The sequence below is a fragment of the Trichosurus vulpecula genome, chromosome 7, assembly GCF_011100635.1.
Source record: "Trichosurus vulpecula isolate mTriVul1 chromosome 7, mTriVul1.pri, whole genome shotgun sequence".
Lineage (NCBI taxonomy): Eukaryota > Metazoa > Chordata > Mammalia > Diprotodontia > Phalangeridae > Trichosurus > Trichosurus vulpecula.
The window spans coordinates 50,826,750-50,852,384 of NC_050579.1; the positions used below are offsets into that span (position 1 = coordinate 50,826,750).

A 25,635-nucleotide genomic window follows, 5' to 3' on the forward strand; every position below is an offset into this window, starting at 1 on the left:
ATTGCCTCTCCTTGGTACATTTGTGTACAAATATCTAACAAAATGCTTTTTGTTGCTAAGTCCTTTCTTGGATTCCCCTCATCACCAGGAACTATTTGGAACTTGTAGCTGACTCTATTCAGGAATGGATCATACAGGAAGAAGCAAAATATCAGGAAAAGAAAATGGCTGAGGAAATAGCAAAAACAGAAGCCTCATCTCCTCCAAAATCTGCTGTTTCTTCTCCAAAAAAATCTAAAAGTAGGTATTTATTTCCATTTTAACCAAACTTGAATTCTCAGGCATTTGTCTCTGACTTTGTGTTCTGAGTGAATATTCCCTGTTTGATATAGTTTCCAGGCATGGTATAATAAAACTCCCCTGTTTGGCATTAAAATCTCTGCATAATCTTATTCTAGCCAGCTTTCCAAGACTCATTTCACGTGATTCCCCTTCATGACCTCTACAATCCAGCCAAGCAAGTCTACTTGCTACTCCCTTCGTATGATTTTCCATCCCCGACCTTTGCATAGGCTATCCACCATAACCGGAATATGCGCCACACCTCCATTCCAACTCTTAGCATTCTTAGCTTCATTCAGGCTTCAATTTAAGTTCTGTCTCCTATCTGAGAACTTTCCTGATTCCCCAAGTTGTAGGTGCTCTCTTCTTCCCCTTTGAACTCCTCCTCTTCCTTCTCCTCCTCAAAGTATATTCTAATTGTTTGGTATTAATAGTGTATCCTCTTCCCCATCCCCCATCCTCCAAGTTCCTTAAAGGCAAGGACTACTTCATTTAGTCTTTGTAACCACAAAACCTAGATCAGTGCCTAAGACATGCTAGGCAGAGATAGACAAACAAAGCATATATGAAGAATTGGAGGGGGCAGGGAATACTATCACTGAATTCAAATATTGAAAGATTATAATGTAGAAGAAAGATGAGGTTGATTTTGCTTGGTCACAGAGTACAGAACTAGAACCAATGGGTAGGAGCAACATGAAGGCAGATGTCATTGCGACATAAAGAAACGCTTCCATGAAATAGAATGGATTGCCTCAGGAGGCAGTGAGTTTCCTATCAATGATATTCAAATGTAATCTGGGTCTGGATGACCATTTGGTAGACATTTATGTTTCAGGTTGGTCTGGATCACCTGCGTGATCCAGTTTTAAAATTTGGCGATTCTGTGGCTATTGCTGAACTTAATCCTTTCCCTCCAAACCACAACCTCCTGACTTTCCTGTTTCTGATAAGGGTACCACCATTCATTCAGTCACTGATACTTAAAATAAAACCTTCGCATTGTCTTGAATTTCTGCCTTGCCTTCAGTCCTTCTCATCCAATTAATTGCCAAATCCTCTCAATTCTACTTCCATGATATCTCTACTTTCTATTGAGAGAAATGATCATTTCTCTCTTATGTTAATACCCAATTATTGAATTGGGACTAAGGTTTTTTTTTTCCCCTTTCTATTTCCTCATTCAGAAATCAGTCCCTGAAGAACAGGGCTGATAATGAGATTGGACATAACATTCTCCTCAATCTTGTTCAGAGCCCACCCAACTGGGACAACTCAGAGGTAAAGAAATTTTCATTTAGGTGAATTGGTGGATTCCAGCTAATTGCGTTTTAGTCAGACGGGTCTGGATGGAGGTAGATTTTCCCTTTTGTCTAGATTGCCCTAGACTGGGGGTAGCCTGGAAAGAGATAAGTCTCTTTATCAAAGATTGAGTGATCATAGTTGCATCCCCCAAACCCTCATTAGAATAAGCCTGCCTCTCATATAGTATTCATTCTCTCATTACTTGTTAACCAATCAGTTAATTTCCACCCTTGGGACCACCTGCTCTTCCAAGGGTATATAAGTATTGAGTAGGCTCCATAAGTGGTCTTTGTTTTATGAGAGACAGCCAAATGACCATCTTTTTATTAATTATCCATTGGCAATAATTAATAAAATCATTAATTACCCAGAAACTACATCTCTCAAGCTTTTTATTCATCACACTACCTTTCATTTCATCTATTTCATGGGTTCAATTATAATCTCTCTTTCATCTATTTCATTTGTCATTTCATCTATTTCATGGGTTCGATTGTTATCTCTATAGAGATGACTCTCAAAGCCCCATCTTTCTCCTTAGAGCTAGTCTTGCATTGTCAACCAATTGCTTGACTTCTCTACCTGGAACATCTCAAACTCAGTGTGCACAAAATATCTCATTCTCATTTTCCCCAAACTCTTCCACCTTCCAACTTTCCTGTGTCTTTTGGAGGCATCAGCATTGCTCACTGTCAATCTTTGCATCTTGTTAATTGCCAAGTCTTATTGCTTTTTCCTCCACATCTCTCCCATGAATTTATTCCCTTCCCTCCAACTCAAACACCCTTGACCCTTGATTTTTTTTCTTTCTTACTTGAAAACAGGACATTTACTTAAAAATTTGATTCTCCCCATTTATAGATCCCAAAGGAAGCAGCAAAACCATTGCTGAGGATGCAGACAAAGAGAAAGACAAGAATATTTTTATCCTAGAAAACTCCCTCAAGGTAATCCAAGAAAGGGGATATAACATACAGTAATAAGGAGTTCTAGCTCTAAACAAGTTAATTGTTAGGTGACTGTGGTGTAATAGGATCCAATCTTTTGGCTAAGACCTTGGAGAACTGACCATTTACAAGCAAGGCAAATGCCTCTATTTGGTAGCTATGTCCAGGAAATAGAGTCAAAGGATATTGGGAAGAGAGTCAGAAAATTTAGTAGACTTTTTCTCTCTTTAAAATTATTCTCCCTTAAATTAAAGGAAATAGCATTCTTCATTAGTGACAAGGTTGAGATAAAATATTCATTGATAATTTGATTCAGTGATTATTTCTCTACGATGTCTTTTTATCCATACAGAGTGAAAGTTATTAGTAGTGGTACCTAAGGTAAATACTTGAGTCCTATAGAGACTTTCAATAGCTATTGATGACCTCATTCAATTTAGCCACTGGCTAAACCCTGGAGATCCAGTGTAAAGGATTGCTGGCTAAGGTCTGCAAGGGAGTCCCAGGTATCACAAGAATGATTACAGGCCCTTTCTCAGCCTTCCTCACCACCTTATTATCACTTACTTGTAGCTTGGGAAGAAAAAAGGAAGAGTAAGAGGTGGGAGAAAAAAGAGAATTGTCTCACCCAAGGTCACACAGGTGGCATTTATCAGAGGCAAGTTTGAACCCAATTGCTCGGACTACCTTGCCCAAATTTCTCTCCACTAGACTATACTGTCCCCTATTGGTGTGGTGCACTTGCAAACATCTGGCAATTGGTTGAATCAATGGTCTCTGTCTAGGAAATATAACCTCAACCTGTCTTCTGCACCCCCATTTTGTGAATACATCCACGTGTGTTGGTAACACACTCATGTCTTCTCAACACCGTATCAATAGACAATAGATTTTTTGTCATTCAATCTATAAATGCCACCAAGACTCAAGGCTTTCAACCCACGATACAATGAATCAGGGAGCAAGCCCAGTTGACTCTGAAGGTGGGGATCCTGCAAGTGATATGGTTAAATAGACCCAATAATCAATCTACACTGAAGCCTTGTCATACCAATAAACCGGATGAGGCCCAAAGTACCTAGGACAAAAATCTCTGCATTCCCCCACTTAGAGACATAGAGTTTAAAAACTGAGAGGGAAGGAGCTTACAAATCAACTGTTTCAACCTATTCATTTTACAGAGAAGGAAACTGAGGCCTAGAGAGCTAGATGGTATAGTGGACAAAGTGCTGGGCCTGAAGTCAGGAAGACTTGAGTTCAGATCCAGCATCAGACACTTCCTAGCTGTGTGATCCTGGGCAAGTCAATTAATCTCTGTCTGCCCCAGTCTCCTCCTCCACAAAATAAGGGTAATAATACCTCTCAGGATTGTTATGAGGATCAGATGAGGTAATTGTAAAGCACTTAGCATGGTTCCTGGCACACTTAGTAAGTATTATATAAATGTTAACTGTCATTATTTATTAGCTAAAATCACTTAGGCAGTTATTTGGCACAGCCGATAGATTATAGTACAGTATAGGAATTTAATACATGTCTGATGAATTAGGAGGGAAAGAACCAAATCTATACTGTCCTGGTAAAAATAGAGTTTGAATAATACTGTATTGTTCTTAACACATCTTAAGAGAGACATATGTCAGACCAATAATATTTACACAAGGGCATCCTAAGCCATCAGGAAATCAGGCATCATGCTAAGTTCAAGGTCATTGGAAAGAAGTGGAGATATTTAGCCTATATAATAAGACAAGAAGTACCTGAGGCCAGATTTGAATGCGGTTCCTCCTGACTCCAGACCTGGAGCTCTATCCAGGTGCCAGTTAACTTCCCCTTAGCATATTTTAGTTCTTCCAAATCTATTTTCAGTATGCATCACTTAAATGCACTAGCGTACTATTTTAGGCAAATAAGACCCAAACCTAGGTTGACTCGAAAATATTGTAAAAGCCAAAAACAAATTCTAAAACAAAATTCATTAGGTTCATTTCATCTTCCCAAAACCTTTGCTCATTTTGAAATGAAGACAACAGCGATCAATTATTGGAGCTCCTCAGAGGCTGGAAGTCACTACCATAGGAGAGAAAAGAAGGAAAAAAGGGAGAAAAAACATAATGCCAACAGAAGCATGACAAAGACCAATGCAGTGGAAAAACTTGCAAGCAAGTGTTTAAATGGAACTGATCCATTGTCTCTTGATCAAACAAACTGCTGAAATCTAGAAGCAAATTCAAATAGGCACTTTTTGTTGAACTATGAGTAGAACCAAAACTTAAAAAAATAATCTAGTGGACCACATTTAACCAGAATCCAATCTATTTTCTAAAATCAAACCTTCTTCATGTATCTAGAAAAGCTCGATGTTCTCCAAAATCAACCTCAGTTTAACCAACCTAGCATTTGATCTATGACTTCAATTTAATATTCAAATAATTTGATGTTGTGATTACTGGACAGGCTTGGAAGGCAGAACAGGACCGTATAGCAGAAGAAGAGCGCATAAAAGAAGAAAAGAAATTAGAAAAAAAACAAAGAGATTCTGGCAAAAAGAAAAAGAAAGGAGAGAAGCTAGAAAAAGAAGATAGTAAGGCTTCCAAGAAGAAAGCCAGTTCCAAAGAGAAAACTAAAGAAGACACGTCCAAGTCCTCACAGCAGCAGGAAGAACACTTCCCACCAGCACCTGTTGAAAAAGTCTACCCGGTAAGGCCAGTTTTAATAACTACCCAGCTTCTATGGTCCACCCTAGAAGGAAAAAAGTCCCAGGGTTGCAAGCAGCAGCTCTTCCTGGTGCCCCATTTATCCATTCCCATATCCTTTAATAGTAAAGCCTCGTGATAGTAACACTCTCAGTCTTCTGGAGAGTAACTAAAAAGGCTGTGGGGATAGTTGATGGTACACAGTATTTACAGAAAAAAAAAGACAAGTTTTATCAAGTTTAAGAGAAATGTCTTACAGAATTGCCTTGGTTTGACTAGCTCTGCCTTGACCTGTTCTCATTTCATTGTTCTTTTTGGTCTGATTTTCTGAGTTATCTCTATTCTTTCTCTGTCTCTCTCTCTCTCTCTCTCTCTCTCTCTCTCTCTCTCTCTCTCCTCTTTCCATTCTCCTCTCTCTTAATCTCGCTCTGTCCCTTTGTCTCTCTGTCTCTCTCTGTCTCTCTCTCTCTCTCTCTCTCTCTCTCTCTCTCTCTCTCTCTCTCTCTCTCTCTCTCTCTCTCTCTCTCTCTGTCTTTCTCTCTCTCCTCTCTCCTCTCTCCTCTCTCCTCTCTCTCTCTCAATCTCTTTCTCTCTCTGTCTCTCTCTCTTTGTATCTCTCTATCCTCTCTCCTCTCTCTCAATCTCTCTCTCTTTCTACTCTCTCTCAATCCCTAATTCTGTCTCTCTCAATCTCTGTCTCTGTCTGTCTGTCTGTCTCTCTCTCTCTGTCTCTCTCTTTCTTTCTGTCTCTCTCTTTCTCTCTGTCTCTCTCTCTCTCTGTCCCTCTCTCTCTGTCTCTCTCTGTCTCTCTCTCTCTGTCTGTCTATCTCTCTCTCTATCTCACACACACACGCACATACACATACACATGCACACACACACCTCAGCCTAGTTCTCTTCCTTGTTTTCTTGTCCTGGAAGCAGAAATTGTTCTATAATTATTCCCTGGGTCTCTGATCTCCACAGTACAATAACTCCCTCTGACAGCATACTTTAGTATTTTTGCAGGTCTGAGGTCCCTCTTCCTACTCAATAAATTGCAGATCCAACCATGTCACACCTATTGCTCAATAAACTCTAGTGTCTCTCTAGTACCTCTAGGATCAACTAAAAAATCCTCTCTTTGGCATTCAAAGCCCTTTGTTACCTGACCCTCCATGTTTTCACTTTTCTTAGACCTCCCAACCCCCTACACACATATTCTTTTAGCCAGCGACACTAGCTTCAGTTCCATGAACGTGACACTCTATCTCTTGACTCCAGGTATTTTTTTCTGGATGTTCCCCCACAGCTAAAATGCTCCCCCTCTTAATTTCTGCCTCCTGGCTTCCCCAGCTTCTTTCAAGTCCCGATTAAAATCCCATCTTCTTCTTCTTAAAAAAAAAATTAATTATTTATTTTTAGTTTACAACATTCAGTTCCACAAGGTTTTGAGTTTTAAATTTTCTTCCCCTCTCTCCTCTCCCTCCTCCCCATGCAATCTGACATAGGCTCTACATATATATATATTCATATTAAACATATTTTCACATTAGTCATGTTGTAAAGAAGAATTATAACCAATGGAATGAACCACAAGAAATAAGAAACAAAACAAAACAAAAAAGAGAGAGAAAATAGTATGCTTCGATCTGCATTTAGACTCCATAATTCTTTTTCTGGATGTGGATAGCATTTTCCATCATAATCCTTTTGGAGTTGTCTTAGAACCTTGCATTGCTGAGAAGAACCAAGTCTATCAAAGTTAGTCAGTACACAATGTGGCTGTAACTGTGTACAATGTTCTCCTGGTTCTGTTCCCCTCACTCAGCATCAGTTCATATAAGTCTTTCCAGGTTTTTCTGAAGTCTGCCTGCTCATCATTCTTTATAGCACAGTAGCATTCCATTACATTCATATACCACGACTTGTTCAGCCATTCCCCAATTGATAAGCAACCCCTCAATTTCCAGTTCTTGACTACCACAAAAAGAGCTGCTATAAGTATTCTTGTACGTGTGGGTACTTTTCCCGTTTGTCTGATTTCTTTGGGATACAGACCTAGAAGTGGTATTGCTGGGTCAAAGGGTATGCCCATGTTTATAGCCCCTATGGGGATAGTTCCAAATTGCTCTCCAAAATGGTTGGACCAGCCCACAACTCCTCCAACAATACATTAGTGTTCCAATTTTCCCACAATTTCTCCAGCATTTATAATTTTCCTGTTTTGTCATGTCAGTCAATCTAACAGCTGTGATGTGGTGCCTCAGAGCTGTTTTGATTTGCAAAATTCCCATCTTCTATGGAAGCCTTTCCCAACTCCTCTTAATTCTAGTGCCTTCTCTCTATTAATTATTTCCTGTTTATCCTGTAGCTTGTTTACATATACATACATTTGTTTCCTTATTCTGTCCCTCATTAGATTGTGAGCTCCTTGAGGTCAGACACTGTCTTTTGCCTCTTTTTTGTCTCCCCAGTGCTGACCACATAGTGCCTGGTATATAGTGAGCACTTAATGTTTACTGCCTGACTGGCCTCATAGATGTGATTGCTCCCCCTAGCAATACGGATAACATCCTATGCCTGTCCTTCATGTCCTTCCATAAATCTTCCACACAAAAAATTTCTCCAAGGAGCTAGAGGCTTAACATAAGTCTGTTAATGTTTCATAGGTACCAGAGAAATTCTTGATGTGTCCACTTGTTATGCCCATCTCTGGTCCCATGACGATAGACCCATTTTCTTTTCAGTCTTTGATATCATGTATACTTTCATCATGCATACCTTTCATCATGCAGAAATTATTATTAATAAAATGCCAAAGCCTATTTACATACTTACCATTCACCTTTTTCCTTGACTTTTGAATCACCTGAAATCTTGATTATTCGTGGTGGTCACTGGTTTGCTGACGTAGAATATCACTGAGGTTGATACCGATGCCGACATGAGTGAGTTTTGGGTCCAGATGTTGTTGGAGATCATTGAAAAGTACTGCATTTTATCAAAGGTGAGGGAGGCAATATGGTAATAGTGGAACAGTGATGTATTGAGTCAGAAGACCTGGGTTCAGATCCCACCTCTCACCCTGTGAGACCTTAGGTAAGTCACTTACCTCTCTAAGCCTCAGTTTTCTTACCTGTAAAACCAAGGGTTTGGACCAGATAATCATTAAGGTCTCATCTAGCCCCAAATCTATGATCCTTTGATAATGATCCTAAAAGCTAGCCAGCTTTCCTTGTCTGCCTCAACTCTGGTCCCAGTCCATTGTCCACCTGCAATTTCTATTCAAGATCACCAGTAGACTTCTGAAAAAAATTTCTTCATGTTTTTAGCTTCTACACAATTAAAAAACTTTATTTCTTTTTCTCTGTTCCTTTCTATTTGGAAAACTATCTTCTGCTTTGGACTATTCTCTCTCTACTCTAGAACCATTTGGTTTTTCCAGTTCTAGAACCCTTCTCCTCTCAATTTCCCTATCCTACTCCCTGCTTTCATCACGTCACCCCTCACTAACAAACTTTTAATGGCTCCACAGTGTCTGCCAAATGCAGTCAAAAATGCTTTGCCTGGTATTTAAGGCCGTTCATATTCTGTCTCTTACAGCCTTTCCAATTTCCTTCTGTATTGATAATTAAGGTGGGACTTTCTTACTGTTTTACAATGCTAAAATTAATTAAGTGTCTTTGATTCTGCCTTACTAGGTGCAAAGTCCCAGGCCCAAACCCCTAATTACTTGGTGCTAAGCTGATGTGGACATGAAGCCCCCAGGGCCCTAAGGGGAGTTGCTAAGACCAGAGCCAATAGTATGCACCTAAGTTCTGGTCGCTCAGATGACGTTTGATGATGGCTAAAGACTGTATAAAATGAGAGAACAGAGCTGTTTGCTTGGGTCTCTGAGCCACCGGAGGAGTGGCGCATGACTCTGTGCCGGCCATTGTTAAGAGCTCCCTGGCTTGTGAACTCAGATATTGATGGTTTCTTGGTAACTATGAATTGTGATCTGATCTGTATGTTTGTAACTTGTTTATATTTGCTCTGAAGTTCATGTTGCTGGCTTTTCCTCCTGAACTAAGTGAGTGTATATGTATATGTTGGATTAAAGTGAGATTGTTAACCCCTTAATGTTGCTTTCCTTAGTAAAGCAGATCAAAAGAATCTGCGCTGGCAGCGTTCTTGTTTTTGGGCTCATGTTGGTCTTTCACCCCCCAGCAGCTGCTAGCCAAATTGTTGCAACACCTTTAGGAATAGGATCATAGATTTAGAGTTGAAAAAGGTCCTTTTAGGTCACTGAGTCCAACCTCTTTCATTTTACAAATGGGAAAACTGAGGCACAGAGATACCAAATTATTTGTTCATTGTCACCTGGCTAATAAGCACTAGAGATGGAATTTGAACCATGCTCTTCCAACTCTAAGTCTATCCAGCAACCTATTCACTGTAATATTCTGCCTCTCCTATTTGAACTCTTAGATCCAGCCAAATTATTCATCAATAATGCCAGGTACGATAAATGGCTCCTGTCCTCATCTCTCAAGGGAGATTCCTGTCTCCAAAGTTACCAATAACTTCTTAGTTGCCCAATCCAACATTCTTTCCTCAGTCCTCATCCTGTCTGACCATCCTGAAGTGTTTGACACTTTAGTAACTTCTCTCTTCTGATGCTGCCTGCCTCTCTGATCATTCCTTCCCCATCTCCAGAACGGCAAGTTAGCACTGGACTGGAAGTCAGAAAGGCCTGAGTGTCAGTTCTGCTTCACCGTTGTACAATGGAAAGAACTCTGGATTTGAAGTCAGAGGACCCAGGTTCAAATCCTGCCTCTAACGTGGTTGCCTTGGATGTGATCTTGGACAAACCAGTGATTTTTCCTGGGCCTTGGTTTCTTCATCTATAAAATGAAGAATTTAGATTAGATCACCTCTGAAGTCTTTTGTTGCTCTATGATATTATGACCCTTCGTTGGAAGATTATCCATATCTAACTATAGCTGTGTCTAAGGATCAGTCCTGGGTCCTTCTCTTCAATAAAATCAATAAAATCAGTGAAATGATAAAAGATGAAAATAAAATTACAGAGTTTGACTAGCTAGTTTCTAAAATCTACTCTGAACCCAGTGACAAAGCATAACTACCTAGTGTAGGAGGCCATTCCACTTTTGGGTGTATAATTGCTGAGACATTCTTTATATTGATCTCCAAATCTACCTCCTTCAGGCCCAATCAACTCCATTTAAATTGCTAAAAGAACATTAGAGCACCAAATTCCTCTCCCCTGACCATATTTGGGATCTTAATCCAGTGGTGGGCACATGTTTTTAAGTGACCAGATAGAAATCAGTTGCAGAGACAGAGCTGAGTCATCAGTGAGATTTCAGAAATGTTGGGGGTGGGGAGCACAAAGACCACCTTCCAACCAGTCAGGACATGCATGACTTCTTTCTAACAGTCAATGTGGTTAGATAATTGACAGTTGCAGCATTTCTAATATGAGCCAAGAGAAGAAAATTTGGCACTAAGTCATCTCCTGACAGGTTTCTGAGCTCCAGTGTTGCATTGGACTGTACCCAGAACACAAATTCAAAACTTTGGCATGTTGTTTTGGAGGTCATTTTGACACTTGTAAAGTGATGATTTATTACAGTACTACTTACTACCATCCAGGAGTAACTGATGAAGTCATTTCGGTCTAAAGCCTGGAAAGTTCTTTGAACTCCTTTAGTATTAAAAGTGAATTAATTTTAATACATTTTATTGATGCATTTTTACTTTATATCATAGACATTTTCCACAGAAAAAGACCTTTCCACCTTTAGATGTTACCTTCCCTTGAGTCAGAGAAATAGTTAAGAAAAAACATCTGGTATAGAGACAACATCTGACAATGTAGACAACATTTTCTCCTGCTTCTCTGCTGTGAGGAAAGTAGAGGGTGGAGTAGGGGGTGCTTAATTATCTCTTCTTTGGTATCTTCACTGGTTTTTCCATTCTTCAGAGGTCAACTTCTTTTTAATGATGTTTTCACTAATATCATTGCAGGCATTGTGTACATTCTGATTCTGCTGATTTTAGAATTAGTTCATACAAATCTTGCCAACTTTCTCCAAAAGACTCATATTTGGAATTTCCTATAACCATGGGGTCATAGAGTTAGAACTAGAACCTTAGCAGTCACTGAATCCAACATCTTCATTAGGTCCCCAGACGAGAGACCTAAGTGGGTTGCCCCCAGTCACCCTGATAGTAAATGTCTGAGGCAGGATTTGAACCCAGTTCTTTCTGTTGCCAGTTCCCCTACCTTATCCATTGTTCCACGCTGCCTCTCCTGCATAATAATATTCCATTTCATTTATATACTATTGTTTTGTTTTGTTTTTTGCTATAGTCACTTCTCAACAATGGACACTCACTTTGTTTCTAGTTCCTTGCTATCACAAAGATAGCAATATTTTGGTAAATATTGGACTTTTGTTTCTGTGTTCAATTTCCTTTGGGCATAAGCTTAATAATGAAATCACTGGGTCCAAAAGGTATGGATGGCCAAGTCACTTTTCTTTCATAACTCCAAATTGATATGAGGAACATTAGGACCTCTCTCAGCTGCACCAACAGTCCAATAATGAGCCTGTCATCCCATAGTCCCTCCAGTGTTGACTATTCCCACTTTTGTCATCCTTGCCAATTTGCATGAAATCTGAGAAATGCAGTCATTCGAACTTCTGTTATTAGCAATTCGTAGCATGTCTTCCTATGATCATTTGTAGTTTGTGATGCTTATGAAAACCTAATATCCTTTGACAACCAGAATGCTAATGAATGGCTATTGGTGTAATTATATTTTTGTGTCAATGTCTTGTGTCAATCTCTGATCTGAACTGCTATCAGTGATATTTGATGCATATTTAACCATTCTACAATTTCTCTTCTTATTCTATCTTCATGTATTTTATTCATGCAAAAAGGTTTTTTTGAGTTTGCATAGTCAAAATGTTTATTTCATGATTTCTACTATCCCTTGTTTAAAAATGATTCCCCTAGCCATAAATGGGAAAGATATCTGATCTCACTTTATGCAAAATTTTTTAATCTAACCTTTCATATTCAGGTCATATATCCATCCATTTGGAGCTTATGGAGATATATGGTATAAACATTGGACTAGACAGTTTATTCCAAATTACTTTTTCCCCCAATCAGTAGTGATGGAAAAGGGAGTTCTCTCCCCACTAATTTATGGCCTTAGATTTATGAAACAGTGGAATTCTATTTTCAATTGCTTCTTCGTCATGTTTATATAGTCTGTTCTACTAACATACTTTTCTGATTTTTTAACCATTTGAATGACTTCTACTTTATAATATGATTTGAAATCTGATAATGCTAAATCCTCTTCATTCATAATTTTTCTCATTTTTTTCCTTGAAATTTTAGACCTTTTGTTCTAAATGTTTTGATTTGTCTAGTTCTATAAAGTACCCTTCAGTTAATTTGATTGACACTAAATCTGTAAATTAATTTGCTTAGTATTACCATTTATTATTATATTGGCATGAGCCAGTAAATTGGCTTCTAATTATTTATCTCCCTTTATTTCTGAGGTCCAATTTGAATTTCTACGATTCTCATTATCTATGACTGTCTTTAAGAGAACTCTATGTAACAAATCTAAAATTACTTAAATTGATCCATATTTTCACCCATTTTCTGTCCATTGCATCCTTACTCACGCAGGATAATGTTCTCTTTTTCTAGTTTCGAGGGTACAATATGGGAGAGAATCCAACCCAAGTCTCCGGTACAAATTACTTTTTGTATCCCTCAGATGGAGGACAGATTGAAGTGGAAAAGATAGTGTTTGGAAAAGGTACATTGTGGAAAAAATTAGCTATTAGATCAAGAAGAGTGAAATCATTTTGGATAACCCCATGACAATGAGACTATTGTTTACTATGATAGAGTAGAACAGTGCTCCTCAGATAGGGTCTTGAGTCATGTTTAATTTTTCTATACATGTGGCCATATTCACATCCCACTCTTGTCTTAGAATATAATAGTCTAGATTCTACAGGACATGTAGCGACCAATATGGACAACCCAAGTAATAATACTACTGTGATAATGTGAATTTTAAGTCATAGAACTGTGAGGACCCTTGGAACAGATTTTGTGCATTAGGTACCCTTCTAAGTTTCTTTGTCTAAAAAGGTTTCCATAGAAGGTATAAGGCGTTAAACTATCAAACTAATTCATACTGTAATACAGATTGCTTCTACTAGATATTGAGACCATCTTTCTGGGAAAATTGAAGTTTTGATGAGGGAAAAAAGTAATATTTATTTTAGAACATGAAGCACTGCCTAGAGAGGGTAAGTGTAGGTAGTTTAGAGCTAGGAATACTATGGGGACAATGGGTATTTGGGGAAGGGAAGGTGGAAGGGTGCCAAAGAAAAACTTGCCTACTTCACCATCTGTCTAATGCCTGCTTTACTCCTAATTCTAATTAGATTTGTGTATTTATATGTATACATATATGTGCACATACACATACATATATATGTGACATGTGTGTGTAACATATGTATATGTATATAATTACAAAAGCATACAGTGCTATTCTCTAAGCATTGTGGGAAAGTTTTCTGAGAATTTGCAGTACTCATTTACCTGTCTCTGCCCTATTACTTCTTAGGGCCAACTTTCATAAAAGTGAAGGTGAAAAAGGACAAGCATAATTTCTTTATTCATATAAAAGACCCCAAGAAGCTCCAAGGAAAAGTGAAAAGACGAGAAGACAACGATTCTTCAGATGATGAAGGCAAAGTTAAAAAAAAGAGATCAAGGACTCCAAAGACAGGTAACTTTATCACTGAGATACACCATAATATAACTTAATACAGTACAATACCACACAATACAACCCAACCCACTGCTGTGGGCAGCTAGATGGTATCATAGTGCATAGAGCATTGAGCCTGAAGTCAGGAAGATTCATCTTCCTGAGTTCAAATCCAGCCTCAGACACAAGCTGTGTGACCCTGGGCAAGTCACTTAACCCAGTATGCCTCAGTTTCCTCATCTGTAAAATAAACTGGAGAAGGAAACAACAAACCACACCAGTATCTTTTCCAAAAAAATCCCAAATGGGGTCACAGAGAATTGGACACTACTGAAGACAAGTGAAAAACAACAAAAACAGTACAATAAAAATTTACTGTGTACAAAGCATAGTGATAGCCACTGAGAGACATACAAAGTTTAGATGAGGCACAGTCCCTGTCCTCGTGAATCTTAAGTTCAGTAAGGGGATCAGACTATAACACAGTTAATTACCATAACAATTGCCTAACATTCGTATAGTGCCTACTATGTGCCAGCCATAGTGCTAAGGGCTTTACAATTACAATATTATCTCATTTGATCTTCACAACAACCTTGGGGAGTAGGTGCTATTATCACTTCCATTTTATAGATGAGAAAACTGAGGCAAACAGAGGTTACATAGTTGGTAGGTATGTGAAGATGGATTTGAACTCAGGTCTTCTTCACTCCAGGCCCAGTGCCCTATCCTGCCTGCCTTACTAATAAATACACAATATTATAGAATACTGCAGAAGTGCATTTAGAGAGTCATAAACCACAATATCACCATAGTTTTAAGGGAAAGGTTTTGATAGATATCAAGGAAGACTTCATCGAAGAAGTAGCGTTTAACTTAATATACCAGAAAATAAATCAGTGGAAGAGAAAATAAGATTGCTGTACCTGCTAGCAACATCAGAATGTCTCACCTCGATTTGATGTGTGATATTTCTCTAAATATTACCTATTCTACTTTTTACATACTTCAGGGAATCTCCATGAGCTTCTCCATGTGAGCATTGCCTCGGTAGAGAACATAATACATCCATGTCTGTATCATTCATATCCACAGTCTTCCACAGCTCCTTCGGAGTGGATGTACCCATTATGTGGAAGGGTTACCCCTAGGTCTTCATGCTTTTCATGGATACCAGGCTGTCTGTCTTTTATCCCCCCATGAAGGACCTACTTCTTCTTCCAATCATATATTTTTCCTTAATTATGCGTTTTATGTCACTTTGTGAATACAAGTCATTATTGGAAACACTCTACCTTTTCTCACAATGATATTGTGGCATTTCCAGCTTTGGGGCCATAGAGCATTACTGAGAGAACATTTATGTTGACAAGATGATTCTTTGCATCAAGAAGCAATATGAATTATTCAAAATACTATGCAGTTTCCCAAATACATTCCTCTCTCTTCTTCCTGTTTGGTTCTAGACCCAACTCATCATTGGGCTTCAGTTACTGTCCTGAATATATATGCTGAGTTATATACACATTAGACTTTGACATGTACTTGAATGTTTTAATTTACACACAAAACCCCACATTTAATCTGAAAGAAGAAAAATATAAGCATATTTACAACTATTGGACTTGATAGAAGCAAAAATAATTCCATTTCTTTACTAAAAGTGGGATGAGATATCTTGGGAGGTATCAAGCACCCCTTCTCTGGAAGTCTTTTCAATCAAAGGCCAGATGACTTGTCCCTTATTATGTAGACTTTTTTTCAAGTATAGGTTAGATTAGTTGGTTTCTGAGGTCCTTTCCAACTCTGAGTTACTGTAGCTTTGATTACACTTTAAAATTAAATTTTATATGTGTTTTGTTACAAAATCACAGAATTCAAGATTTGGAAGGGACTCCAGGGTCCATCTACTCTGAACCATACCCCAAAGTAATCTATAGCAGAATTTGACAAGTGGATGTCAAGCTTCCATTAAGAGAGCACCCAAAGATGGCGGCTGGAAAGCAGGGACTAGCGTGAGCTCCCCGCCGAGTCCCTCCAAAAACCTATAAAAATGGCTCTGAACCAATTCTAGAACTGCAAAACCCACAAAACAGCAGAGGGAAGCAGGGCTCCAGCCCAGGACAACCTGGATGGTCTCTGGGTGAGGTCTATCCCGCACAGAGCTGAGAGAAGAGCAGAGCAGAGTGGAGCAGAGCCCTGCGTGAGCGGAACAGACCAATGAGACCAGGAGCCAGGCGGAGCATGCCCTAACACCCTGAATCAGTGAGCTGCAGCAGTTACCAGACCTTCTCAACCCACAAACACCAAAGACAACAGAGAAGGTTAGTGGGAAAAGCTGCGGGAGTGGAAGGAGTTTGTGGTTCGGCTACCACCCCGGGGGCAGCGGAGGTGGGGCAGGTACAGAAGTACAGCTGCAGTTCCTTCTGGCCCCTGGCCCACCTGGTGGGAGGAATTAAGTGGCGGATCAGAGCATGAGTGAAGAGCCTGCTGAAGATCTAAGTCCAGTTCGAGTTGGGGGTTCTTGGGGAAGGAGGAGTGCTGGTGTGGCAGAGCTGGCACATCCCCCCAAGCTTGGAACATAGTTCTGTAAACTCTACAAACAGTCATACCCCACTGAAAAACTCAAGGGTCAAGTTAGTTGACTGGGAATATGGCCAGGCAGCGAAAACACACCCAGATTCAGTCTCATACTTTGGATTCTTTCTTTGGTGACAAAGAAGACCAAAATATACAGACAGAAGAAGTTAACAAAGTTAAAGAGCCTACATCAAAAGCCTCCAAGGAAAACATGAACTGGTCCCAGGCCATAGAAGAGCTCAAAAAGGATTTGGAAAAGCAAGTTAGAGAAGTAGAGGAAAAATTGGGAAGAGAAATGAGAAGGATGAGAGAAAACCATGAAAAACAAGTCAATGACCTGCTAAAGGAGACCCAAAAAAATACTGAAAAATATACTGAAGAAAACAACACCTTAAAAAATAGACTAACTCAAATGGCAAAAGAGCTCCAAAAAGCCAATGAGGAGAAGAATGCCTTGAAAGGCAGAATTAGCCAAATGGAAAAGGAGGTCCAAAAGACCACTGAAGAAAATACTACCTTAAAATGAGATTGGAGCAAGTGGAAGCTAGTGACTTGATGAGAAATCAAGATATTATAAAACAGAACCAAAGGAATGAAAAAATGGAAGACAATGTGAAATATCTCCTTGGAAAAACCACTGACCTGGAAAATAGATCCAGGAGAGATAATTCAAAAATTATTGGACCACCTGAAAGCCATGATCAAAAAAAGAGCCTAGATATCATCTTTCAAGAAATTATCAAGGAGAACTGCCCTGATATTCTAGAGCCACAGGGCAAAATAGAAATTAAAAGAATCCATTGATCGCCTCCTCAAATAGACCCCAAAAAGAAATCTCCTAAGAATATTGTCGCCAAATTCCAGAGCTCTCAGATCAAGGAGAAAATACCACAAGGAGCCAGAAAGAAACAATTTGAGTATTGTGGAAACACAATCAGAATAACCAAAGATCTGGCAGCTTCTACATTAAGAGATTGAAGGGCTTGGAATACGATATTCTGGAGGTCAATGGAGCTAGGATTAAAACCAAGAATCACCTACCCAGCAAAACTGAGTATCATGCTCCAAGGCAAAATATGAATTTTCAATAAAATAGAGGACTTTCAAGCTTTCTCAGTGAAAAGACCAGAGCTGAATAGAAAATTTGACTTTCAAACACAAGAATCAAGAGAAGCATGAGAAGGTAATCAAGAAAAAGAACAAGAAAAAGAAATTACAAGGGACTTACTAAAGTTGAACTGCTTTGCTTACATTCCTACATGGAAAGATGTAAAATTTTTGAGACCTCAGGATTAGGGTAGCTGAAGGGAATATGTATATATATATATATATATGAGAGAGAGAGAGAGAGAGAGAGAGAGAGAGAGAGAGAGAGAGAGGACACAGGGTGAGTTGAAGATGAAGGGAAGATATCTAAAAGAAATAAAATCAAATTAAGGGATGAGAGAGGAATATATTCAGAGAGGGAGAAAGGGAGAGATAGAATGGGGTAAATTGTCTCACATAAAAGTGTCAAGAAAAAGCAGTTCTGTAGGAAGAGAAGAGAAGGCAGGTGAGGAAGAATGAGTGAATCTTGCTCTCATCAGATTTGACCTGAGGAGGGAATACCATACATACTCAACTGGGTATCTTACTCCACAGGAAAGAAGAAGGAAGAAGATAAAAAAGGGGGGCAATGATAGAAGGGAGGGCAGATGGGGGTGAAGGTAATCAAAAACAAACACTTTTGAAGGGGGACAGGGTCAAGGGCGAAAATTCAATAAAGGGGCATAGTTTAGGAAGGAGCAAAATATAGTTAGTCTTTCACAACATGAGTATTGTGGAAGGGTTATACATAATGATACACATGTGGCCTATGTTGAATTGCTTGACTTCTTAGGGAGGGTGGGTGAGAAGGAAAGAGGGGAGAGAATTTGGAACTCAAAGTTTTAAAAACAGATGTTCAAAAACAAAAAAAAAAGTTTTTGCATGCAACTAGAAAATAAGATACACAGGCAATGGGGCATAGAAATTTATCTTACCCTACAAGAAAGGAAGGGAAAAGGGGATGGGAGGGGAGTGGGGTGACAGAAGGGAGGGCTGACTGGGGAACAGGGCAACCAGAATATACGCCATCTTGGAGTGGGGGGGAGGGTAGAAATGGGGAGAAAATTTGTAATTCAAACTCTTGTGAAAATCCATGCTGGAAACTAAATATATTAAATTAAAAAAACTGACTTCCAACTTCAAAAAAAAAAAAAGAGAGAGCACCCAAGGGATAAAACCCTGCCTCTTTCTAGGTAGTCCATTAGACTAGCTTTTAGGCAGCTCTGGTAGGTTTTCCTAACATCAAACCTAAATTGGACTCTTTGCAACTTCTATACATCATTTCTGGTTTTATCCTTTATGACCAACTAAATAAGTTTAATCTCTCCTCCACGAGACAGTTCTGCAAATACTTGAGCAAGCTTCCTTGTCCCCTTTGAGTCTTCTCTTCTCCATGCAAAACTTAAGCTGACAGGCAAGATATAGATTCAAGACTACCACACTGGCTCCTCTCCTGTGGATACTGGCTAGTTTATCAATGTCTTTTTTATACCATGGCATCCAGAACTGATCATATTACTCCAGACAAGTCTGGGGGAGGGAGAAATACACTACCTTCCTATACCTGGAAGCCTGCTTCTCTTAATGCAGTCCAAGGTTGTTTTACCTTTTTTGGCTTCTACATCATAATGCTGACTCATGTTGACCTTGTAATCCACTAAAATCCCCAGATATTTTTCAGAAAAAAAAAAACACTACCTAATTATACCTTCCTAATTTCTGACTTGTGAAGCTTATTTTCTTATACATTTATCTCTATTGGCTTTTGTCTTATTAAATTCAAGCCAGAACTTTAGCATGTAAAAAGTCTCTTGACATCAAATGTGTTTGTTATGCCTCCCAGCATTAAACCATCATCAAATTTGACAAGCGCTTCCTGATGGGGTGGTGATGGATTCAGGGTGCAGAATTTTGGATATAAATATATATATATATATATATATATAATTTTATATATAATGTATAACTACATATAATTTTATATATAATTGTGTTTTATATAATTATATATAATTTTATTTATAATCATATATAGATAATTTTACATGCAGAATATATACACACATTACATATATATACAGGTATGTATATATGTGTGTATATGTTTATATATATATATATATATATATATATATATATATATATATATATACATACATACTTTTTTGTATTGCCAAAGAGGGAACTCATTTATTTAACTATACATATTTGTTATAAGGAATTTGTTTTTCTTTATAGAGTGGTTATTGGGAGAGAACAAAAATAGATTACTATTAATTTAAAAAAATAAAATTCAATTACAAAACCAAATTTAATGAGCATGGCATCTATGCCTTTTCCTGAGTCATTAATAAATATGTTCAACAGCTCAGAGCCAAGGATAGCTACCCAAGGTGCTCAAGTTCCTATGGTTGGAGAATTCTATTCATATTGACACTAAACCATTACCAATTCATCTTTCAATGCCATCATCAAACCAGGGTGAAAAACATTATCAAAACTCTGCTAAAATTTAGATAAGCTCTACCCAAAGCATACTCTCATTTGCCAATTTAGTAATCCTAAGAGAAATAAGGTTAGACTCATGAGACTTATTCTTGCTGGAGCCATGCCGGCTCTTTGCCTTCACAACTTCCTTTCATAGGAGTTCACTGGCCATTTCTTTAATGATCTGTTCTAGAACTTTCCCAGGAAGCGAAGTCAAATTCACTAGTCTATCATATACATACTATTGCTTTTTCCCTTTTTTGAATAATTGGACATCTAGCCTTCTACGCGGTGCCTGGAACATAGTAGGTGCTTACAAATGTTTATTGATTGATTATGGCGCCTCTCCATGGAGGTTCATCCAATCCTTTGTGCCTATTTTCAGTACTTTTCAGTACCTCGGCCAGGGAACTTGAAAAAGAGCCACCAGGTTCTCTCTTGCCGTAACAAGCTTGCTCTTCCTTATCTTCATTTTTTTCCCATTTTTACAACAAAGGTCACTCTGGCAAAGAAAACAGAAACTAAATTAAGAATTTAATAGCTCCATTTTCTGCTGTCAATTATCATTACCCCATCTACTCCAAAATAAAGGCCCTATTCCTTCTTTGATCTTTTTTCTCCCGATAGAACTTATTTTTTTTCTTTAGCTTTCCAGCCTCAGCTTACTTTTAGATAAAGAATTCCTGAAACTGTTTTCAAAGGATTATGCCATGTTCTTATGCTGCTGCTATTGTGTTATTTCAGCTGTGTCCAACTCTTTGGAGAGAATACTGTAGCAGTTTGCCATTTCCTTCTCCAGCTCATTTTACAGATGAGGAACTGAGGTAAACAAGGTTAAGTGAATTGCCAAGGGTCACACAGCTAGTAAGTGTCTGGATTTGAACTCAGTACGATGAGTCTTCCTGATTGCAAGCCCAGTGCTCTATCCACTGTGCCACCCAGCTGTTATATTCGTCAGCTATTAAGAGGTAGCTAGGTGGCACAGTGGATAGAGCACCATGCCTTGATTCAAGACCTTAGTTCAAATCCCACCTCTGCCACTTGTTAGCTGTATGACTTAGCCTCTGTCTTCCTCAGTTTCCTCTACTGTAAAAGGGGATAATAGTGCCTTCTTCAGTCTCCTCTATGGTAAAATAGGGATAATAGAACATCTGCTTCCTAAGGTTGTTGTAAGGATCAAACGAGATAATACTTATAAAGTACTTAGCACAGTGGCTGACACACAGACACTATAAATGTTGTTATTATTATTGCTTGGCTTTATTTCTGTGTTCTTTACATTTCTCTTTTTTAAATCTGAGTTGTTCAATGAGTTCCCTATACATCAGTCAGTCTCTTGAGACAAAATCCATGGGTTTTTTTTCCTCCTCATTGAAATAGTTTCCCTTGGTTTCTTCACAGGTTAGTTCTTGAGCATCTCCCCTTCCTCTTGGACTGACATCTCCAGTTGCATTTCCAACCATGGGATCATATTGCATCTGAACCCTTTGCAATTTCCACCTCCTCCCCCCCCAATATCCATGATGCATGTGTGTCAGGCTGTGCCTAGATTCTCTCTCTTCTACATCAAATCCTATGAGATGATAACTAACCACTTCCCCCTAAGGTTTGTATCATTCCAACCCCAGAAACCAGTTCTTCCCTGATAAATAGAATTTCTCTTCCTCTACCTTTTGAAGGATAAAATTATTACTAAGGCAAGATAAGAAGTTATTAACTGTTCTGATTTTTGGCAGACAGAGAGCTACAGAAGATTTCTGGATAATGGAGGCCCCTCACCACTACTCTAGTATGCCTTATGATTTCTTTCTCCAGCTCCTTATAAATATTCTCTGTGCAAATAGTTTGAAGTATGCTCCAATGATGAAAATCGCTTGTATTTTTTCCTCCATTGACCTTCAACCAAGTATTTTTTGTTACGTTTCCCCTCTCTGATTCTTGGGTTTCATCATATAAGTATGCTTTCTTAATACATAATGGAACCCCATCTCACTATTTACCTGTCCTATTTCTTTTGAATAAGGTATACCCATCCAGAACCAAGTATGAAAATGCCAAGTGTTTATGCAGGTGTTTGGCTCTCTAGCCTAATTTAAATTTGTTTGTATCTCCAGCTAACCCTTGGCTTCTCTATATTCTCTAAATTTGAGGCAAAATCAGGATACAGGAAACATTTTAAGCAAAAGAAGCAAGATAAGTGTATTACAGCGTCTATTACTAGATAGGCACATGGAGGAGAAGTTAAGGGAACCACAAGCCTTTGGGGGAAACTTCCCTCAGTCCTTGAAAAATGAGTACAACTAGTCATACCCATTCGAACCCTCTGTCTCAGGAAGACTATAGTGCCCAATGGACCACCTGGATCTCTTCCTTCTCTGCCACAGGAATTTCAATGAAGCCTTCCTTCATCTTCCTTCACCTTCCTTTCAATTGCTTCTTTTGTCACTTGCCCCTGTGCCACTGAGGCTTCCATTTTGGCCCCTTAGGTCCCAGACAGGGCTGGGGATGCCATCTCTTTCCTCCTTCCTCTCAGTTTTCTCCCTCACAATCTATGCGTGTCTCTTTTAGAATACCTGAGTGTAACTAAAGTCCCCCATCTGACTCAAAGATTGCAATAGTCTAAATGACTCTCAAGGCTTTGGGGGAATGCTTGTCTCTCTGAACAGCAAGTTTCAGAATGCCAGTCATTTCTCAAACCCCTGTTCCAATGTACTCCACTTCATCTCTATACCAGAGTCAGTCAACAAGCATTTATTAAGTATTTACTGTGTGCAGGCATTGGGCTACGTACTGGGGATATAGCAAAAGAGGGGAGGAGTCTCTGCTCTCAAGGACCTCAGACAAATGGGGCAGACAATATGCAAACAACTATGGACCAAAAAAATGTATGCAATATAAATTAGGAATAATCAGTGGAAGGAAGAATTAAGGGGGATTAGGAAAGGCTTCTTGCAGAAGGTGGGAATTTAGCTGAGACTTAAAGGAAGACAGGAAAGCCAGGAGGTGGAGATGAAGAAGGATAGAATTCCAGGCATAGAGGACACTGAGTGAAAATGCCTGGAGTCAGGAGAGGGTGTGAGTTGTGTCAGGTGAGGAATAATACAAGGAGGCCAGTGTCATTGGATCTTAGACTACATGGTGGGGGAGTAAGGTATAAGAAGACTGGAAAGGAGGAAAAGGTCAGATTAAGAAGAGCTTTAAAAGTCAAACGGAGTATCTCATATTTGATCTTGGAGGTAATTAGGAGCCATGGGAGGTTATTGAATAAGGGGGTAAGATGATCAGACACATTCTTAAGGAAAATCAGTTTGACAGATGAGTAAAGAATTCCTTAATTCCAGCTGTTGGGAATTTAGATTAATTTGAAATCTACGTTTGTTTATTTCTGTATATTGTACATGCATGAACACAGAACAAGGGAATTTTACACCACCACCCCCCCGTATAAGCTCTCTGAGCCTTGGTCCCAGTTTGCTCATTTACAAAGTGATCAAGCTGTACTCGGCATAATGTATTGCTCCTTTCAGCTCTGGACTGATAACCTACAATTATCAGGGACAAAATGAAAGCACCAGATCAAAATTTTATAATTTTCAGGGATAAAGTTCCTTAAAGGGAGTTTATAACTTCTTAAATTGAAATTTTGTCTAATGATGTTCTATTAAATAAAAGATAACTTGTATTTTTAAATTTTTAGTATATGTGCTATATATACATATATATGAAATATATCAAAGTGTGATATATATGTATATATTATGTACTATATGTATGTTTGTATACATATGGAAAGAGGGAAAAAGAGAGAGGTATAGAGCGAGGAGGAGGAGAGAGAGAGAGAGAGAGGGAGGGAGAGAGAGAGAAGAGAGAGAAGCTCCTCAGGTTTTACTTGTATGTACTGTATATGTAAATTTTTTCTCTAAAATTGTTTTGCTGGAGGAAATTTTTAAACAATTTTATTTCCATTAACAAAATGTTGAGACTTTCCATTGATGTCCTGTTGGTCAATATATCAACATATTTTGAAGTACATATTATTTACTATTCTATGGCAATAAGGGGAAATGGCCTACACAATTCAAAATAATAAATAATGTACAATCAATTGTTATGTTTTATTTGGGAATGTATTATAACATATCTGATTCTAAATTAGATGTGTAGATGAATATTAAGATGTATTTCTATTTTCTGCACATGAGTGCTGTGGTATCTAACCCCGCTACCTTCCTCAAGGGCAGGAGACACAATGAGGGAAGTTGTTTGGATCTATGCTGCAAATTAAGAGGCTTATCTTCTTAGGCAAGGAAATATGCATTTAAACTGTGGGGATTCCTCAAATCTGAGTATAGATTGAATGGGTCTGGAGAGAGATTACAGCTGGAAGCAGCAAAGGGAAGAGAGGGCCTGATCAGGGAAGCAGTGTTGGCAGTAGTTGGCATCTTTCTCTTCCCAGAACACAAGAACCAGAGGGGAAGAGAATGCTGCTGTTTGGAGGCCAGAGATTGTCCCTGGTAACAGAAGCTTATCTTTTGGTTTCTGGTGGTGTTCTGTTCTTTGGTTGTTGTTTTTTTTTAAATTTTTTATTCTAATTCTTTTTTTACAAACATCTATGGTCAACCAGACACGTATCTCCCAAGGTATACGTTAACTGGCATCTGAGAATACAATAAGGCAGATGGCTCTCAGAGTTTTGCTCACAGGACTAACTTGCTAGAATTTTTCCTTCTCCAGCTTGGAAGCTAGGTGCCAACATGGGAGCATACTGGCTATTTTAGCTTTTATTTTTAAAATTTTATTGATAACACTACAGATTCCCCTAAAAGAGTGAAGAAAGGATTCCACATAGAGCTGAAATTGTCTTTTGACATAAGTGAGCCTGTGTTCTGTAATAACTAAACAAGGCTGACAAAAATCTCCTACCCTGATTCTAGCTAGACACAAAAATAGGGAGGGAAGGGGAACATGGTATGGGGCCCCTGGAGGCAGCAAGCTTGCACTCCTGACCCCAAAAGAAAGGATAAAATTGGAGGAGAGAGTAACGGTTAAAAGGAAAGATCACATCCTAAGCCAGCCCCAATGGACATAGATAAACATGATCTGGAACAGGGGTGGGGAACCTGTGTCCTTGAGGCCACATGTGGCCCTCTAGGTCCTTAAGTGTGGCCCTTCGACTGAATCATAGTTTGGATTCCGTCAAAGGACCACACTTGAGGACCTAGAAATTTGGGTTCAAAGGACTGCACTTGAGGATCTAGAGGGCCACATGTGGCCTCAAGGCTGCAGGTTCCCCACCCCTGAAGATTTGTCTTCTATTCTCAAAAGGGAGGGGGGCAGAGAGAAACAGAGACAGAGACATAGAGAGACACACAGAGACAAAGAGAGACACACACAGAGAGACAGAGACACATACATACAAAGATGCAGAGAGAGAGAAGGG

General features: G+C 38.9%; 1 protein-coding gene across 1 annotated transcript in view; it reads left to right on the top strand.

The window, feature by feature from the left end:
* SPAG17 (sperm associated antigen 17) overlaps positions 1 to 25,635 on the top strand; it is a 263,389-nt gene that overhangs the window by 145,395 nt on the left and 92,359 nt on the right. The window contains exons 19-23 of the mRNA XM_036767111.1: positions 89 to 240; positions 2,449 to 2,534; positions 4,992 to 5,234; positions 12,959 to 13,070; positions 13,896 to 14,060. Of these exons, the coding sequence (XP_036623006.1) occupies positions 89 to 240; positions 2,449 to 2,534; positions 4,992 to 5,234; positions 12,959 to 13,070; positions 13,896 to 14,060 (758 nt within the window). The remainder of the gene's footprint in view (positions 1 to 88; positions 241 to 2,448; positions 2,535 to 4,991; positions 5,235 to 12,958; positions 13,071 to 13,895; positions 14,061 to 25,635) is intronic.